The following is a 20,077-nucleotide window of genomic DNA, read 5'->3' on the forward strand; positions in this document are numbered from 1 at the left end:
GAAAAGACAGTTTTCTTTCACCTACAGATCATAGTGAAGGAGGCACCGACAAATCGGATCTTTATCACCTGACAAATCTACCATCATTATTATTCCCCATCCCCACCCCCCCTCCCCTCCCCTCCCCTCCCCTCCCCTCCCCCTATTTGTTGGAAGTCCAAAATGCCCTTTACATGTTCCTTGGCACCCATCCATCCACAATGATGGTCGTCAGTGAAGGAATTCCTCCTTTACTGTGTCTTGAGGAAAACTCGATCTTACTTGAAAAGGTTGATTGAGAGGAGCTGGATCATCACTTCTACTGCATATTATTGAGAGAGGTGGGGATTAGGGGAGGGGGTTTGTCTTTTCGACCCCTTATTGTGAGAGGGGGGATAGGTCCGTGCACATTTCGCCTTACTTATATTAGGATCTCTGGCTCTTGAAAGTTGTTCCCCAGTAATTGTGGGAGAGTTCTCTGTCCAAGAGTGTGGCCCCTGCGCCAACACGGGGGTTAATGGGAGTGCACGTGGAAACATCAATTGGGACGAGATTTCCACCTTTCATGGGGGAGGGGCTGTCAATTCACCAGGGCCTGTGTCTGGGTGAAGGAGCCACGCTCCTAGATAGGCTCCTTTTTCCCATAATAAAATCTTCTTTATGCAGTTTCAGCCTTAAGAAAAAATTTTCATTTCACTTTCTTATGTTTTCTAATAATTTTTTTGGTCAGTTATTGGTGTCATAACATTGTGATGTTCTGAAAGTCGAAAGACAGATCTGAGTCGTCCATTTTCATGGTTTTTCTTCTCTAAACTGTCTGTTTCTGCTCAAAGTTTAGAGTACATAGTAATGGTTAAAATACTAATACACATGCACAGCCATACACAGGAAGCATGCCTATTGAAAGGAAGGTATTTGATCCAATTAGACTCAAGAAATTTGACACATGGTTAATCTAGATCAATATCTTATCAGTCCAATGGTTGGAATGGACACACCATCTATCCACATGCCAAAATAGGTATCTTGTGAGATTTGAAACTGTGAGAATCTTACTTTACCAATTTTTACTATTTTTTTTTCTAATATAAACTTTTTGGGAGAATATTCTCTGTGCCGCAGCGCAGGCTGCTCCCAGGAACATGGGCGGCCTATGCAAAGGGGGCAGGGTGGTTAATGCGCCCACCCCCATGTGCCTGGGTGCAGCTTGCGTTGCGGCACAGAGAACAATGCCCGAAACTTTTTATACATAACTAAGTCATTCTTAATATTTTACAGTTGGTTTTTATCAACTCTTTTGGGGAATTAATCAATTCCCTTCTAAGACATGAAGTTGCATTTCGACCTTGCCATTCCCAAGGGTTAATCCAAAAAATCTGTTCATTTTCCTATTTTTATTTTCTTATCGAAGAATATATTTCAATGGTTCTCCAGTCTTTGAACAATAGATTGTATGTATTTCTTATGATCTCACTTGTTTAATTGTCATCCCCAAAAAATATGCAAAATAACATGAAAATGCTTCTTAGGAAAATTGAACATACAAGATGGGAGGGAGGAACCCTACGCAAAAAAAGAGAGTACATGTATGACAAAATTAGAGACAGGAAACCATCAGAATGTCCTCTTCCATAAATTTTTTATGTCATGCACACAGGACAGGTAGATAGCAGAATCTTTCAATTCTGCAACAAGACCTCTCTTGAGATTCTTAATTCTGCAGACTCAAAAACACCTCTGCAATTCCAAAGATATCTATTTCTGTTGTAAACGTTACTGGACCTTGAGTGCTTCTCTATTTCACCATTTTGGTGAAAATCGATTCATATCAATGAATGGAATGAAAAAGGATCTCAAATGCTGCATCAAGTACGCCTAGTCTATTGATGAAGAAGAGATGCTGGGCTGAATTGGTTCAGGAACCCAGTTGGTAAACACTTGGAGATTACACCTGTGCAGCAAGGATTTCATTCCATGTGTCAGGAATGCCAGGTAGGCACCAATGCAGGCAATCATTAACACCCTCCATCGCTTTGTTACTGTACCTGGACATGTGACCCTCGTCTCTCAACTCAGAGAGAGGAGTTATATCCAGCATCTTAATCCCTGTGCCCTTTACAGCATGCTCAACAACAGGATCACTGGACTCATCTTGAGAAACTTCACTCCCTCCAGTCAATGGAATGGTATTATCACAGTTACCCCCAGTATTCCAATCTCCATTACGGAAATGCCTAGGTGAGATGGTCCTGAAGAAAGCTTTAAGCTGTGGATGCTGAGGGAGCTGTGAATTCACCCACTTGATAACACTATATACTGCAAAATTCTTGGCATTCCAAATTTCTGCACGCTTCTTATCATTGTTGGGCATGCCATTCACATACATCACCCACCGGTTAGCTCTAAGCTTCCCTCTGTTCCAGTGGTGTCCTGTATTAAGAACTAAAACATGAATCCTATCAAGGTAGCGGCGCAAGAAAGCCACTGGCCTGTCAAGATGCATAGCATAGGAGGTGGCTGTATCTGTGATATTCAGGGGCTCTAAGTCACAGAGGCTCGCAGACCAATAATAAAGGATGGTGGTATTGGTGCTTGGGAACCGATAAGCCCAACCATCAGGGCGAATAGCACCACGAGCTTTGACAAGACCATACTCACGTCCAGCATCTTGGACTTCTGGGCTCTCTTTACCACCTGTTACCATACACATGAGAGATTGGAACTGCTGCCTTCCCAAGGAATCCCCAACAAAAGCAAGAGTCTTGTCCTGCATCCTGGAGTCCATGATCAATGTTAGAGCACTGGGAATACCTGAACTCATAAGTTTGGACCAAGAAAGGGGGGAAAATGAATGGCATATCACAATATACAAAAGTGGCTAAGATTCACTTCTCATTAATGAGGGTAGACCCAAAAGCAAAAAGAAATGCAAATGGAATAAAGGAGAAACTACCTCCTCAGGAATGCCGATCCCTCAAACTCTGGCATCTCACAATTTTTTGGCTGCCACCGGAACCCTTCATAGGAAAAATCTGTACGTTGGGTCAGTCGACAAGCCCACATTCCTGACAACCACTGCTTACATCCAAATCCAGAATACAATGGCCGCCTGTTATCCGCAACCCAACGACCCTTTGCATAGTTACAAACTGAATTGACGAAAAAATGAAAGCCCTTAATATGGATCAAATTAGATGAAACTGTACCGATGAGTAAAATCACTGGCATTTTTTATAGCTAAAACAATTGTCAGCAAATCTCGCAAATCAAAAGGCAAAACAAATATGATCCGTATTTTGACCAAACCAATATCAACAAGAAAATTAGTTCATTGAAATCCGTAGAAAATACAAACATGTCATTTTCTTTTAGAACGTAACAAGAGATATATGGACAATGAGCTTATCTAAGGACAAATTTGGGGGCATTTCTCATGACATGGCTGGAAAAGAAAAGGTTAGTCCAATCTCAATTCTTTCATATGTTTTTTTCCTTAAGATGATTCCTTACCATCCTTAATAATACAGAAAGGTTCAGAAAGTTCAAAGTTCATCAAGTAAAAGGAATATTTCCAATTTGCCACCAGAACTTTAGATTCTATATTTCGATAGTTTATGGTAGCATCACCAAAAGGTAGGGAGGAAGGGATTATCTCAAACCCAGACTGCCTTGCTGAACGGATAAACATAAGAAGCACTGAAGAAGTCCTCAACAAACCAGACAAGTTGGAGCACCCACACAGTAGGTTGTACAGGAGTGGGTTCTCTGGTTGGCTCACACAACTAAGATTAGTTGTGCCACACGACGGGTCATATGGAGCTGAAATTTAGTGGACAGGTACATCCCAAGTTCCCTTGCTCGCATCTCAAGTTTCAGCCAGATCTGAGCTGACCAAGTGGCAAAGGAAAGTGGTTCAATATGCCTTGCAAGAAAGGCAGAATTTTGTATTCCAAGGAAACAATGCAGACATTTCTCTGTTTTTTATCTAATTTATTTTTTTATTATCCAAAAAAAAAAGGCAAAAGAAAGCATTGAAAAATACTGGACTACCAAGAGGATGCAGGGGACAACTGAGTGGTACATGGACATACATGGGAGTGAGGCATTACATATGAGGATTGAATTTGTATTTGGAAATTGACACATGGCTAATACTGACTATTCTTTAGACATCCAATAGTTGGAATTGCCGTATCATCATCCTTCCACATGGCAGTATTAGGTGTGCGACCCAGCCTGGGTTACTCAACCAGAGATCCATCTTTCTCCTATGCTTAGGCATGTGGAGAGGAAAAAGAGTTAAAACGTTAATATTACATACATACAAAGCATAGTTGTCAATAGGCGTCCAGGTGCCCTTTGCTGGAAGGGCACCTTGGTCGTCTTGATTTCTTCCCTCCTCCAGCACCTAGGATCGCCTGGCATGACAACTATGATGCAAAGAAATGGTATATAGGATAGAGTCAATTTGCAGGCATACATAAGAAAATCAGAATATTTTCATTGATTATGCGGATTTCTGATGCATGAAATAAAGATAGAAGTCGAAATATGGAAGTACTAAGATTAATTTTAGGGTGCAAATCATATTTGGAGAAATTTGAGAACAGAGGCATTCCTTTTTTTATCTTTCTAGTTTTGTCACTCATCCATTTCAACATCCTCATTTCAGCCACACTTATTTCATTTATGTGTCTTCTCTTTGTCACCTCTCCACCACCACCAAGGCATTGGCAAAGAAGACGAAGAAGAAAACACACTGGTCTTATATTTAGTTAACTTTTTCTGTGGTCTGCCACCCATGGAAGCTTCCATGCACTCTCACCTAATGTGTCACATGGAAGGATGATATGGAAAATTCAACCGTTGAATAAGAAGGGCATGGTCTAGATTGGTTATATGCCAATTTTCACAACAAAACTCCAACGTTTTCCCACCTATGTATTGTCATATTTCCCTTGTGTTGTTAACCATCCATTTGTTTTTCAAAATGTAATGAATCTTCAAAGTTTAATACTACCACAAGGTGAACTCTGATTGAGTTTTCAAAATTTATAGGTAAACACGGTATTATGGAGCATATTTATACACAAAATTTGGGCTCTAACTAATCTGCCACGTGGCAGATATCGGGTCCGACCACCTAACGTTCTATGGTTGGACCTAATTAAAAGTAATTACTACTTATTTAATGTGTACTATGCATCAAACAGTATTTTTCATGTATCCTAAGCATATCCATGCATTTCTTAAGCATTTCCATGCATATCTTTAGCATATCTTAGCATCTCTCTGATACGCCTCCGAGACGTCCCTTAAAATCACCCTCTGAATATGCCAACCAATAAAGATACATGACACCTTGCATGTCGTTTAAAATGGACCGTTTAGGAAGGACTTCCGAAACGGGCCACGAGAATGAGTTTTCCCCCATTATGAAACTTGGGAAAAGATAACCGCAACAGCAAATCCACAAATGCAGGACTTCCCTTGAGTTGTACATGGAAATTGAAAAGAAGAAACACCGACGTTCAGAGCCCAAGATGCTCTGCAGCAGGATATATATAAAATATAGAAATGGTATATTATGCCATTTGATCAATCTAGATTTAACCCATCATGCTAACTGGTCTGACCCAGCTTGTTTATGTTCCAGTTCAAGCTCTATCTCACATTCATTAGCTGTAGCTTAAAGGTTTAATATCGATCCACCACCCTCCACTCCAACTTGTTTTGATACCGCCATTATTCTTTAGCTATCATATGCAGGATGTGTGCACTTCATTATTTCTAGGTAATTTTAGAATTTCAATTCAGTCTCTCAAAAGTAACATTAATGGTATAAGGATCATACATTTCAGCTAATCTCAGTAGCAAGATGATATCTTGGGATTCGTTGGACTGAGATGCTGATTTCGTTGCAACTAGAATAGAAGGGAGAGAAAACAGGAAGAGGAAGATCTCACCTTGGGGAAGGAGAGCAACTGGTTTTGTTGCGACTAGAATAGAGGGGAGAGAAAAAAAGGAAGAGGAAGATCTCACTGTGGGGAAAGAGAGCCACCTAGGCTTATCACATGTAATTTGCTAACCAGAAAATACTTTCCAAAAACTAAATCATCAAAATCCACAAAAATCGATAGGGGTTAACTTGTATGGACTCAAAATTCGAAAATGGAAAAGTTAACTAAGAAAAAAGGGACACTAAAAACTTTCTTCAAGACATAACCTTCTAGATAACTTGGGGCACACACAACTAGCAAATCAAGACCTAATCAAAAAAGGAAAACTAACAATTAAGGTTTAAAGTATCGGTATCGGGTATCGTATCGGAAGGGTGATTTTTAAAGACGTATCGTATCATATTAGAGAGATGCAAGATACGCTAAAGATACGCATGAAAATGCTCAAGAAACGCATGGATGTGCTTAGGATACATGCAAGATACAATTTTGAAGCATAAAACACCTTATCATGGAATAAATAAATATCTATTAGTTTGATGCAAGAATTTGAGTCTCTTTTCTTAATCTAGGGATGTATAACCAAAAATAAATAAAAGAGATCTGCAATTCTACCTCTTTTTTGCCTAGATCTGCTCCAATTCGCGATTTAAGCACTGTGAATCCCCAAAACTCATTGAAATGGTGAAGGTTAGGGTCATTTTTTTTATGCTAGATGATTTCCCCCAACTAAGATCGAAGAGAAAAACAAGTTTCCAAGGTCTTCAGTTGCTCTCGGTTTCATATCTCACTCAAGGTTTCTGTTTTGCAGGTTTAGAGGAGGCGTATCTAGTGTATCTTACCTGTATTGACCATATCAGACTGTATCGACCCGAATTGGACCATATTGGTCAATACAGGGAAGATACAATTGGTTTTTGTTTTTAAGTATCATATCGGTACCGTACTGTATCGATACTCACTGAAACCGATACAATACGCACTGATACTTAAAACCCTGCCAACAACCCAATCTATTGGGCCCATAATTAAACAAAAAAATAAATTACGAGGTAGAACCATTCCAACTAAAGGTACTCGTCAGTCCTCCTAACCTATGTTACAACTTTCAAAAGCTCATGTACGTTCAAAGTTTACTGCCCGCAAATTGTTGGTAAATGATCAGACCCAACAACCAAAACACATATTAGATGCTCTCATATCCCAAAGAAGCTTTGGAAGGTTATATGGTCAGCTTCTCTTCCTCCAAAGCTCAAAATCTGTATGGAAGGCAAATTCCAATGCAATTGCAGTGAATGTTAACCTTGTTCAAAGATTGTAGTTAGAAGTCATATTTGCCCCAGATGTGGAGAGCTAGCAGAGAGGGTTGAGCATGCCTCTGCAGTTTCACCTTGGGCTCAAAGAGCTCGGTTTGTGCCCCAGGTAACTTTGAAATTGTTCAAGAGGCAATCTCCTCCATTTCAAAGATGGCTTTAGTTTGTGGGCAAAACAATTGATGAATGAAGGAAAGTGATTTTTGAACCCAAAAGACACCCCATGTTCAACATATGAGATCAAATCCAGAAACAGGCAATGAAGGCTTTTGGGTGGTTTTGATGGATGCTATAAGGTGCACTTGGTGGTGGAAGCGACTGAGCCTCCCCCCCCCCCCCTCCTCTTTCTGCAATGAAGTTGAAGCCTTTGTAGTGAGGTTAGGCTTGAAAACAACTTCTTAAAAAGCAAGCAACAAGGCTGAGAATACTATCTGACTGTCAAAGTCTGCTTCAAGAGATTACAACTATTATGTTTGTTTGACATCAGAGGTTTGATGGGAAAGTTTCCAGTCCTTCTAGGTGGTTATGTACCCAGAGACGCTAATGAGCCAGCCCAAAAGCTGCTAGGTGAGATCCTTCTAAGAAGTGATTGAGATCATTATGTTGAGGGCAGCAACATGAGTCACTATTCTGGAGGCTTTTCATGTTATTTCTATTCACTATCTTCTTGAGACCCTGGTCCTTGGGGATTCTTCTAGGATGGTTCCTTTGCAGAATCAGCACCATTGGATATACCCCCTCTAGCATCTTCAAATTGAATGTGTATGGTATCTCTATGGTTAATGCTAATCCAGACCCTGCTGGTATAGGTGGCATGTTCAGAAAAGATGAGAGCAGTATTGCGCTGGTTTTCTGGTCCTGTTTGAACTTCGAATTCAATCACAGCTCAGCTGTTATGGATAGAAAAGTCTCCATACCTAATGGCTGGTTAGAAACCATCATTGAATGAGACTCGATTACAGTGCTAGATGGGTGCAAGATCATTCTGGTGGTCCCTAAAAACACACTTCATTAGGAAAGCAATGTTTTCCCAGTACCAAGGTATTTTTTTGTCATGGAGCATGCAATCTGCTAATTCGGTTGACATTGAACTGGCAGGGAGTAATTAGGAACCCTTGTATCCTATTCTTTAGTTCCCTTTGTGGGACCTCAGGCTTGGGCCTTTCTTGTTGTAGTTATACACTATGATCTGTACTCTATTGTTCTTTAACTATGAAAAACTCATTATTATCAATCAAAAGAAAACGAAAGAAAAAAAAAGGGTGGCCCCGTGGTGGAGGATCCCCACAAGCTAGCCAGATGAGCCAAGGCCATCCTATACCTGGGGACTGGAACTCTTCTATGCCTGAGGAGATGGATTTCCTTTGTAAATGAAATTCTTGCCCCTTCGAGCATGAAGATTGAATAAAGGCAACTGCATTTCTACCAAACAATGAACCTACACTCTTAAACAAGGGGGAAAAGTGATTGGAGCAATGCAAAATACCTTTTGTCTCCGCAGAGGATCTTGCAAAATCACGAATATTTTCTATGTTTTTAGTGGAATTTGAGGTAGCTAGACTTATTGGTGGCACAGAAAAATTTTGTACCAACGGTTCATTTCTTGTTTCTCCTGTCGCGATCGCATCTGAAAAGCCCTCCTCAAAATGCTCCATGGGGTTTATAACTTGGGATGGTTTCATATGAGAATCCACTAGATACTCTGCAACAGCACATAAAAGGTCAAAGATCTTGAAAGAGCTTATGTGGCTGCTAACACATCTTAATGTTCAAACGCAAGCAGGTTAATGAATATTTCTCCACCAACAAATCCACATACTGAAGAAGTTAAAATGGATATCAATTCAAGATATAGTAACACTGAAGATTAAGAAATGTATAAGAAACATACACAGAAATTATGTATTCCATGGCACAAGCTACATTTGATACAGCTTTGTACAATCCTTCTTTTCGTTTTCTAAGATTTAGAACGGAAACATGTCTTATATTTGGTGCTTCTTCATTCACATGAAAATCATAGTTACATATTATCAGCTTAGATTTGTCTCACTTGATTTTTGCAATTAACTTCTGAATGTTGGCTCAAGTGATAAACGTGGTTGGGGCATAGGCATGCCTACTCTTATTATACAGCTTATTATCTACTCACCAGATATAGAGATGACTAGGGCAAGGGATCATAGATCCTATCATCCTAAATAGGCCTGCCAGTAATGGGCCCAATTAACAAAAGACTCAGGCTTCCTGGATATCCAATTGGACCAGACTGTATTCTGGTCCATATTCCAAATTATGAAACAGCAACTGAAGAATAAAGCAAACTCAGAAAACAGACTAAGGATGGGCTTGACTGAAACTAGAAGAAATTGATAGCAGCACAAAACAGGCGTAGAAACTGGCAAACATAATACAAGAACTGCAACAAGAAACAAGAAGGCTGACATGTTAATGGATGTTTAATAATTCTTAGCAGCAGCAAACAGTAGTAGAAGAAAAGGAGGAGAGATATCGTGGGAAGGAAAGGGAAGATAAAAGAGAACAGAGGAGAACAGAAACTCCAGGAACAGCTGATCTGCTCATTTAGAAGCAAAGTACAAAACAGAAATTCTATTTCAAAAAATAAGAAAAAAACCTCATATAGCCAGAGGACAGCTTATATAGCTCATATATCACTGACTCATTTGACTGGAAATTTGCTTAATTAATACAACTCAAATATCTGAACGATAATAGCTTGAAAAAGCACATGACAAATTCAGAATCTAGACAGAACAACCAATTTGACTTCTAAGCTCCTAATGCTACCTGGAGAAGACTTAAATTGCGTATGCCTAACTTTTAGCCATATTATAAGCCCATTAAAATAGCTCATTGCAAAGAAACCCACAAAACTAATAAACCCAAAAACCATTTAATATCAAAATAATCTCTGTTGTTCACTTCAGACTGCATTATTCCCCCCTTCGCCAAGCGGTTGGAAAAGACTCAACCTCGAGTCGAGTAACACATCAGTACCACACAAACAACTCTATCCTTCAACGCAACAAAAACTTTGAACATCTCTCAAACTACTGGAACAATGTTAGCAACTATATGTTCCTCTTCACAAAATTGTTGAGAAATACAAATCTGACCGCCTTTGCTTCCTTAAGTCAGTGAGAACCTTCTCTTGAGGCTTTGCAGCTTCAAGTGGATCTTCATTCAGTCCTTTCCCAAACTTTTTAACCAAAAATAAATAAAACAATAGGAACTTTCTAACAGATCTATAACCAGAATTTAAGGATGATAAATAAAGCAAACCCAGAGAACAGACTTGAGGTTCAAATTGACTGAACTAGAAGACTGATAGCAGCACAGAACAGGTGTACAAAATGGGCGGCACAATTTAAAAGAACTGAAACCAGAAAGAAGAAATCTGACCTGCTAATGAATGTCTGATAATTCTTAGTAGCAGCAATATAGTAACAGCGGTAGACGATAAGAAGAAGGTATCATAAGGAGGAAAAAGAAGAGAAAAGAGGACAAAGAGAAAACCGACAGAGGTTAAATCCAGTCACAGCTGGTCTGGTTGTTGGCAAGCTAAAGTACCCAAAAAACAAATTTCTATTGAAATTGTGAAAATAATCTCATATGGCCAGAGGGCAGGAAACATATGCTTATATAAAACTCTTAAAATCTGAATTTGACTCTTAGAAATTTGTCTTAATCCAAATACAACTCAAACCACTACTTATCTGACCAATTATAGACTGAAAAAACCATAACTGAACTCTTAAAGTGACAAGGAAAACTAGAATTCTAAAATCCTAACAAAACTAGGACCAACAAAGTCCTAATTTTACGAGGAAAATAATTAAATGCCAGAATCCTACCTTCTAGTCATATTATAGGTCAATTGAAATATAGCCCATTACAAAGAAACCCACAAAATTGATTATTCCAACCCATGTAATATCAAAATAGGCTTTGTTCATCATTTCAGATTGTATTAAGAGATTTCCCCAATAGCAGTACTACTGACCTCCAACGTCAAGATCCCAAGATTGGTATATTATATTATAAAGATGATGGTTGCTTGACTGAATGAATGCCTAGGATTCATCCTCAGGACAAAAAATCCATTTGAAAATTTTGCCTCAGAAGGCTGTCCTCCTAAGGACAAGATCCTCATGAGTCATTGAGTCATGACTATATAAACTGGAAGGGATGCATCTAGGGCCCAAACTTGGCTTGGTTAACCAGAAAATAAACGGAAAAAGAACAAGATATTTCTTTCATGTCAAATCCACAGAAGTTTACCCTAGAACATCCTCTCATTCTAACTGTCCCCCCCCCCCCCCAATTCTCCAGATTATAGACCTGGTGTGCATTGTAAAACATCCAAATTCTGTTAACCTACCATTCTTTTCATGTGTTTGCCTCAAGGTTGTCAAGGTGTCGCCTAGGCATCCAAGCGGTTTGTTTTGGGTCGCCTTAAGTTTTTTCACCCCTTGACAGTCTTGATTTGCCTATCGCCTTGACAACTATGCTTTGCCTTTTTATCTTCTATCAAAGCTCAAACGAAGATTCTTTTCTGTTATTAAACTCAAATGCTTCTCAACCCTTTTTATTTTGCTCTTCTGATTTATTTCTTGGGAATATTATCTTACAGAATTAAAAAGGATTCATTTAAGAGATGCAATTTGGAACAAATCAATTTGAGAATTTGGTTTTTCTTAAATTTTTGGGCTTACACTGCAGGTTTTCATGCTCAAATAATGAAAAAATATATAGGCTTTCGAGGACGGGTTTTGCCTCTGGTTTTTCGATTGTATTATATTTACATGGGAAAGCAGAAAATATTTTAAATTTGGTATAAGTTTCTTAATTTGCTTCTGAAGTCAAACAGGAACAACAACAATAATAATAACAGAAATGGGAAATGTCTGTTACATTGCCACATCACAAGAAGTTCGCCTTGACAGCCATCTCTTAGGTAAAATGTAGGTTGATATAGCCAATAAATGGCCCACCATGTATTAACTTTGCTTTTTTGTATTTCCAGCCATTAAACCAATAAATCCAAAATTGAATTCCCAACAATTTTTTGAAGCTCTGTATAGCCACAAGTAAATGCAACGGGCAAAACACTAATCACATGATTAAATGTTGATATGGACAACATCCCCACAAAAGTTGAGCCCCAAATAAGTTGCCAAACAGCAGATATTAGGGTTATCGATGTGACTGTTAGAATACCCCCACGGTATTCTGGTCCTTTTGGGGTTAATTTTATGTTATTAAGTGTTATTAGCTTATGTCGGCTATGTGGGTTTTAGTCCCACATCGCCTAGCTTCTATTATTTGTAACTTCCCCTCTATTTATAATAGAGGGGCCTTTCTGTCATTAATACAAGCAATTCCATTATTTTATTCCCTCTCTCTGACCCACGGTTCATCCAACATGGTATCAGAGCTGGTCTGATCTAGGTTAGAGAGAAAAACCCTATATTCTCCCTTCTTTTCCTCCAATCGATCTCTCCTCCTCTTCTCCCTTTTCTCGTTTTTTCCTGCTCCTGTTCTTCTCCCTTTCAGCCCAAAAACAGGGGCAGCACTAATGAGGTAGACATAATATCGATGATTTAGTGCTGCCCCCCTTTCTCTTCTATCGTTTTTTATTAAAAAACCCTGCTGGAAGCCTCATCTGCGATTTGGAGTTCCCCTTCTTTGAGATCAGATCTCTATAAACCTGATCTTCTAATTTAGGAACACCCTATGCAGCCTTTTTCCAGCCCTATTCTACCCTATTCCTAAACCTAACTTCCCTTTTTCTTTATCTCCATCAATTGTTATTTTTTTTCCAGCCTAGATCCCCAAATCGATTTCACCTTGTCAGGGTTTTTCAAAACCCTGACTCCAATCGATGTTGGGGTTTCCCTTGTCAAATGTAGCCAGTATTTCAGGGATATTTCCCAACTAAACCAAGCCCTAATCGACCTCAGTTTGAACACAATCTGATGGCTGGATTTTCCCTACAGCAAATTCTTCTCATCCTGCCTTTTATGGTTCCCTATTAAAACCCTAACTCAAATCGACAGCAGGGTTACAGGTTTCAATTTTTGCTGCCTTTTGGAGGGATGATTACTCCACCTACAAGGATCACTCGACCTCAGTATTAGTCTCTTTCCAAGTGTTTGAAGACCCCTAACCCCAATCGATCCTTCTTTTCAGGGTTTTTTCAAAACCCTGACCCATATCGATTTTAGGGTTAGGGTTGTTTGCTGCTATTGGAATTTTTTGGTGTTTCTACCATTAAGAAGGACATTTTACTTCAACTATTTATGGCTTGAAGAAGGTCGACTGCACAAGATAGCTGTTGCCCTCTTTTTCTGCGATTTTTGGTATTTCTCCCACATGAAGATCAAGTCTCAATTACCAAGAAGATTGGTCATTCGAACTGGAGATCCATTCCAGCAGTTGAGGTCAGCCTGTATTACAATAAGCCTGCACCTTTGACAAGTCATCCTCACTTTTGTTGAAGCCCCCTTCCCTACAATCGATATTCACTTTCAGGATTTTTTACAAAACCCTGGCTATAATCGATCTAAGGGTTAGGGCAGTCCACTATTGCTGATTTTTTTAGGAGAGTTTTATAAACATCAGAAGAGTATTCAACCCATTATTCAGCATCATTCATCAGGTTTTTCTAGTAAAAATTACAGTTCATTCTGTTGGCTTGGTTTCTTCAATTTATACATTAGTTCACTTACTTATTCCTCTATGGCGGGCTGCTTCATCTGCCTATGGATTTATCTGGTTATTTATCTTAGATTTGCTGGTTATTTTGAGCTCCACTACCTACCTAGCTGGTGTTATTGATTGGCTTCTGTAAGCATGACTAGTTGATGTGTTACTGCTGCTTTCATGTGGAATACTGCTGCCCTATGATTGTGACTGAGTTTCCTGTTATTGGAGATCGAATTTCTTTTGTTATGGAAGACTCGAATCTGCTACCTTGGAGATCAGCTTCTTTGGGACTACAACAGTGTGTTCTACGGTTATTGGCTGCACCTACGAACCTATTCAGTTATGTGGAGATTTTCTGGTTCAAATCCAGCTTACTTTGGAGCTTGAATCCTAGCATTGTTACTGATTTAGATCTGATCCAGTTTTTGTTGAAGCTTCTTCAACTGCTGTCCGGATATCTTTGTTAGTACTGTTTAGCATGTGGGAGTTTCTACCTTGGAGTTTTTCGCACAATTGCTCCTTCTTGTTTGAAGATTGATCAAGCCTTGAAAGATGGAGCATTTCCTTACTTCAAATCAGATCTGTATACTTCTCAAATTTGACCATTGGAGTTAGGAGTTTCTCCCCTGCAGAGGTTTCTATCAAAAGTGTTTGTTTGATCGATGGAAGATGGTTGGAACTTTATATATTGCATCATTTGCTCCTACTTCAGTATCTCACTGCTATTTTTCCTTCATCACCTCCCGAAACATACCTTGGCATTCCCCATAAACACTTTGGAAGATCATGGTATTCTCTTGTTTGCCTTTTCTTCTTTTTCCATTACACTTGGCAGCCATTGCCAAACTCTGGAATGTTATGTTTTGCAATCATCTCTCTTATGTCCATGTGCACTACACGTGAGGGGGGATTATATACGGTATACCTACAGCCATTGCAGAGAGCAGAACATGCAGGGACACTTACTTGGTGCAATACATAGAAGGTCAGAGGTTTCACCATTGCCAAAAAGGTCAGAAGTTTCACCATTGCCAAAGGGTATCTACTTTGTTATTGGGTTAGGTTTGTCGTAAGCGGGAGGCTGGTGTTAAAAGTTTTGAAGATGTTTGGTTATTTTTGAAGATGTTTGGTTATTACCTGCCTATATGAGGTTCTACAAATTGGGTTGATTTCTTCCACTGCTTGTTTTTTACTGCTACTTGACTCATCTGACAACTACCCTAGTTACTTATCTTCAAGATTATAATACAGAGATTCATTATTGGACAAAGATTGGTGAGAGATGCCTTTTTGCTGATCAAGTCTGTCCAAGTTTGAAGGTCTATTTGGGAGCTGCATTCATTTTGAAGCTGGAATCTGCTACAACTTATTTTTCCCATTTTATTCAAGTTGGGCATTATTACCTTGTATGCGCCAACTTGAGGGGGAGTGTTAGCATTGTTATGGAGAGAGTTTTTTTCTTTAGTCCACGCTGGATCTTCCTTCTTTCATATTTGTAAAATCCAGCGTGAGGGGGAGTGTTAGAATATATGTACTCCAGAATACCGGGTATTCTGGTCCTTTTAGGGTTAATTTTATGTTATTAAGTGTTATTAGCTTATGTCGGCTATGTGGGTTTTAGTCCCACATCGCCTAGCTTCGATTATTTGTAACTTCCCCTCTATTATAAATAGAGGGGCCTTTCTCTCATTAATACAAGCAATTCCATTATTTTATTCCCTCTCTCTGACCCACGGTTCATCCAACAGTGACCTTCTTGCCTTTAGAGGTTGTGAAGAAAACCTTGACAAATAACAATAATGACAATGATGATAATGAGATAATAACACAGATGATTTTCCACATGATATGTCATGTGGGCAGCAGTTCTAAACTTAAGCTTTAAAGGAGATGGAAATCACATACTTTTGGAATAACATATCTATTGTACATAAGAATGAAAATTTGGATAAAATGAAGTTAGTCAAAAGTGAAAATAGACCTTATGCATGTTTCTTCTCTATCTCTAATGAAAGTTATGATTACTAGAGTCTTGCTTCCTCTAAAATTGAGAGAGTGAAAGGTTATTTAAACATAATTTTAATTGGATTTACAAATAGCCAAAAGCAAGATTAGCACCAAGGTGGCACATTGGCAGTGTGGAATCTCTTTTCAAAGGCTTTCTGTACTGAACAAAACTAAAAACTCTACAAAACAAAACTAAAAACATATTCTATATAATACTCACTATTTCTCAATTAATTAATTTTACCTACCCCCAACCCTTCATATGATGGTTGTATAATATATAACAAAATGAAAATACCCTATGAAGGTAAAGACCAGGAAAATATGGATGAAGACTAAGACAAACCTGAGTATGGCATCACAAACTGATCTTGGGCTGGCAGTAACGAAGTGACAAGGGGAGTCTTTTCCCATGCCCAAAGAAGAATGGTTGTGCAAATGAGAACGGAAAGGATAAAAGAGAGTTTTTTCCCTCTCAATCTATAAAGATTTCCTCCCTTCATCCTTACTGATGAAGAGCAAAAGATTCAATTCCTTGTCCTGGTCATAAAGTTGAAGACATGGAATGGTCCTGCTATCATAAAAAGAGTTTTCTTTTGATCATCTCTACATGGAGGATAGTTAGCAAGACTTCATCTTTTCCTACAGTTAAAAAATGTTGGTCCGTCCAGCTGAACACACAAAAGTAATAGTATTAAAAATCAAAGCAAAGAGATACAAGCCGCATGAATCAAAATGTAGGGGGGAAAGTAAAGTTAATTCAGGTGGGCTTGATAATATGCATCTTCTTTATTGCCAAATTATCATATCACAAATGATCAACAAAAAATTGAATGGTGCAAGACAAAAGAAATAAATATTTTGATATGATATTCTTCAAACTCAGGGATGAAGAAAATTCTTTCTTTCTTTTCTTTTTTTTTGGGGGGGGGGGGGGTTATATCTGGGTTGTGAAGAGCAAATGTACTCCCATTAGGTAATCATTTTGATTTAGTTCCACTAAACTGTCACTGAATTGATGTAACATCCCAAATTTTTGGAAAACCCAGATGGTATACATGTTATGGCACAAATTATAAAATGAAGTATATGTATGTGGGTGTGTGTATATGTTTGGTACACACAGGAGAGGTTGGTTTAACCATGAGCCAATCAAATTTTTGGGCCAGCTTGGTTTATTATTTACCAAGTCCTATATGAAAGGGATTTGGTCCAGCGATTTATGATGATATTCGGCCAGCTCTTTTTCTTGGCAGGTTTAGACCTTGAATTGGCCAGCACTTGAGGTGAAGATCAATTGCCATTTGGACTTGGCAAGTGTGAAAGTTAAACCAGAAGCTTTCAGCTGTGTTAGCTAAGAATTCAGCCAGCTTATGGAGTTGTTAACTTAGAAGCTTCTTTGATTTTTGTTTCAGACAATAAGTTTCAGCCATTAGTGTTGAGTTGGGAAGGTTGTTGGAAAAGTAGAAGGTCCCTCATCTCCTATATTTCTGTTTTCCAATAGCTAACTTTTTAAAAGGTCAACTTTGTCCAACTGAATTCAGAAATCTTATGTCAATCCAAGCCTAGAAACCTATGGTTATTTGGGTTCTAAATATCCTATGCTGATCGAGTATCTACAAGAAACCTATTTTAAGAATAATAGGACTCATCCTATACGCATGGGCAGTCTTTGTGATTGTGCATTAAGAAAAAGAAGGAAACATGTCCTATGTAATCAATTGTGTTGAGAAAAAAAAGGAAAAGAGTAGGAGGAGTAGGAAGGAGGAGGGGCTCCACATTTTAAGATTTTGGAGGAAGGGCTCATGGTTTAGGTGAGGCCGTGAGGGAGAAAAGGAAGGATAAAAAAAAAAAACAGAAGAGGGAGAGAAAATAGGGGTTGTGTGGAACATGGCCTGTTGTCACCTATGTATTTATGGTTATATGGTTCTATGTTTTATACTACGATTTACAATGAGTTTTCTTAAAGAAACGTGAATTCATATTTTATGATAAGTTATTTCATGATTTTACTTGTTTAAGAATATTCAAGTGTGCCATTTTATATGTTTTGCTGTGATTTTCAATGTAAAGATTTTTCAAGCATGTGAGATGGTATGTTGACAAAGTTGTCACCTAAGAAATGATAATGCATGATTTTATGTGAATGTAAGAGATGGATGATTTATGATTTTCTTGGTTTGGACTTGACTGTAACCTTTTCCATCAGGAGGTAAGGTGCTGGATGAGGTATACATGATGTTATGTTGCATGCCGCCTAGCATAAGCAGTGTGTGTGTGCCACCTAGGATAAGTGGTCACAATGAGGGTTTCATGCCACCTAGTATAAGTGGTTATGTATATTACATGCTGCTTAGCTTAAGGCCTTGCAATGAAGGTACCGCCTAGTATAAGCGGTAAGCTAGAGGGTGATTTTATGTTACCTCACTTATATGTTAACGTTTTGGCAGTCAGTCTAGTGGTTTTCATGACAATTGATGTGTTCAGAGAGGTTTTCATGTATGGAAAGTTAGCTCGTGGTTTGTCTAAGCTATAAATATATATATATATTCTCCTTATTGCATGGGATTATGCCTTGTTCTATCTTATTCGGGCTTGCAGCTTCCCATTATTTTTCCTCACAGATCAGTAGTGGTTGTTAGCCCAGTTCAAAGGACATGGATTTTAATTTGTTATAGACTCTTGAGACACTAGGTGTCATCCAATGATTGACAAATATCATTCAATTCAAACCATAAGTCACCCTGCTTTCTTAGACTGTGAGGACCATATACCAATGACAACCTCCAAATAAAATTACTGTCCACATTTTTCAGTTTGGTTGCCACAGTGTATAGTGTATACCCCAAACAACTCCTCTAACCGCTCAAAGCATCTTCAGTCAAGACAAGTAGTTGAGCCCCAGAAGGACCAACTGATGGGAGAACTCAGTACTATTACTTATCTTTATATACAGGGGAGCAGCTAATAAGCATACACCAAACATAAAAAGCCTCTGATGATGAAAAAATGAACACTGATTCCAGTTCAAATGATATGAAAATAAAAGCTACAACCAGGGATTAGTAAATTGAATTTAGAGCATCAAAGTGGAATTCATGATTGTTGGTCTAGAAGTTGAAATATTTAATGTATTGGTAAACTACAAATTAATTGAAATAGAAGCTTATAATAATATGGACTAGATTACATAACACAATGAAATTTACCAGGCCACATTACGTTGGTGCACTGGAAAGCTGTCTGATCACATTTGATTAATGCCTTGGACAGCTGTTGCAATTTATTCTTTTCTCAGATTGTTTCGGATGTGAACTTTGTCTCAGAATAGCAATTCATCATGGAGATTTTTCTCTACGATCTTGCTGATATGGTGGAGAGATTCCTGTAAAGAAGAGATTTTAGATGGATACAAGGAAATTTTGAAATGAGAACCAAAAGTTTATATAACTAAATAAGGAAAAACTACAATCATAAATTTTGAAAATAATTGGATCAGCAACAACATTACGGAGGAAACAAATATTTTCAACAGTAGAATCCCTAGATCTTCCACAAGCAACCAAAAAATAAATAAATCAAATGCAACTGGGAAAGAATAACAGAAAACTCAATGCAAGTAGGAAAAATAAGATCAAAACTGTACTTTGGCAAGGAAAAACAAAAAAGAGCGAAGCTAACTTTGTATTCTTCTCAAACTTACATGTTCAAAAATGAAAATTATACGTGAAGGAAGAAAGAAGAACTAAAGAACTGAAAATTACCAAGAAAAAAAGTATAAAAATCCATGAATTTTGACTTGAAATTTTCACAGGAAAAAAGAAACAAGTTGCAGGTGCCAGAATCTCTCTGCAGAGCCCGAATGAGAGAGTAAGAGAGAGAGAGGACTTTACCGTTATGCGAATAACTTGGGTTGCCAGAAAGAGAGAACCGACGTAGGACCGCAGCTTGCCTAGAAATAGGGAGCCGCAGATTAATATGTGGAAATGGCTCTACTGTAAATAGTTTCCCAGCTTCCACAATAGGTTTTCGCACCGCACCGGAAAGGCTTTCATCAACACTCTTCTACGGCAGAATTGCTCTCTCAGA

General features: G+C 38.5%; 1 protein-coding gene across 2 annotated transcripts; it reads right to left on the reverse strand.

The window, feature by feature from the left end:
* Positions 1-1,584: 1,584 nt before the first annotated feature.
* Positions 1,585-19,900, reverse strand: LOC122652577 (protein trichome birefringence-like 14). Of its 2 annotated transcripts, none has more exons than XM_043846362.1 (6): positions 19,882-19,900; positions 19,198-19,373; positions 16,335-16,659; positions 8,739-8,954; positions 2,933-3,128; positions 1,585-2,753 (listed from the first exon to the last, which is right to left on the reverse strand). In XM_043846362.1, the coding sequence occupies exons 3-6, from the start codon at positions 16,489-16,491 to the stop codon at positions 1,925-1,927; spliced, it is 1,398 nt and encodes a 465-aa protein (XP_043702297.1). In that variant the 5' UTR covers positions 16,492-16,659; positions 19,198-19,373; positions 19,882-19,900; the 3' UTR covers positions 1,585-1,924. The 2 variants fall into 2 exon arrangements, with proteins under 2 accessions (XP_043702297.1, XP_043702298.1); XM_043846363.1 differs by lacking the exon at positions 19,882-19,900 and adding an exon at positions 19,692-19,708.
* Between the last annotated feature and the right edge of the window lie 177 nt (positions 19,901-20,077).

This window comes from Telopea speciosissima, chromosome 2 (genome assembly GCF_018873765.1).
Source record: "Telopea speciosissima isolate NSW1024214 ecotype Mountain lineage chromosome 2, Tspe_v1, whole genome shotgun sequence".
Taxonomy (NCBI): Eukaryota; Viridiplantae; Streptophyta; class Magnoliopsida; order Proteales; family Proteaceae; genus Telopea; species Telopea speciosissima.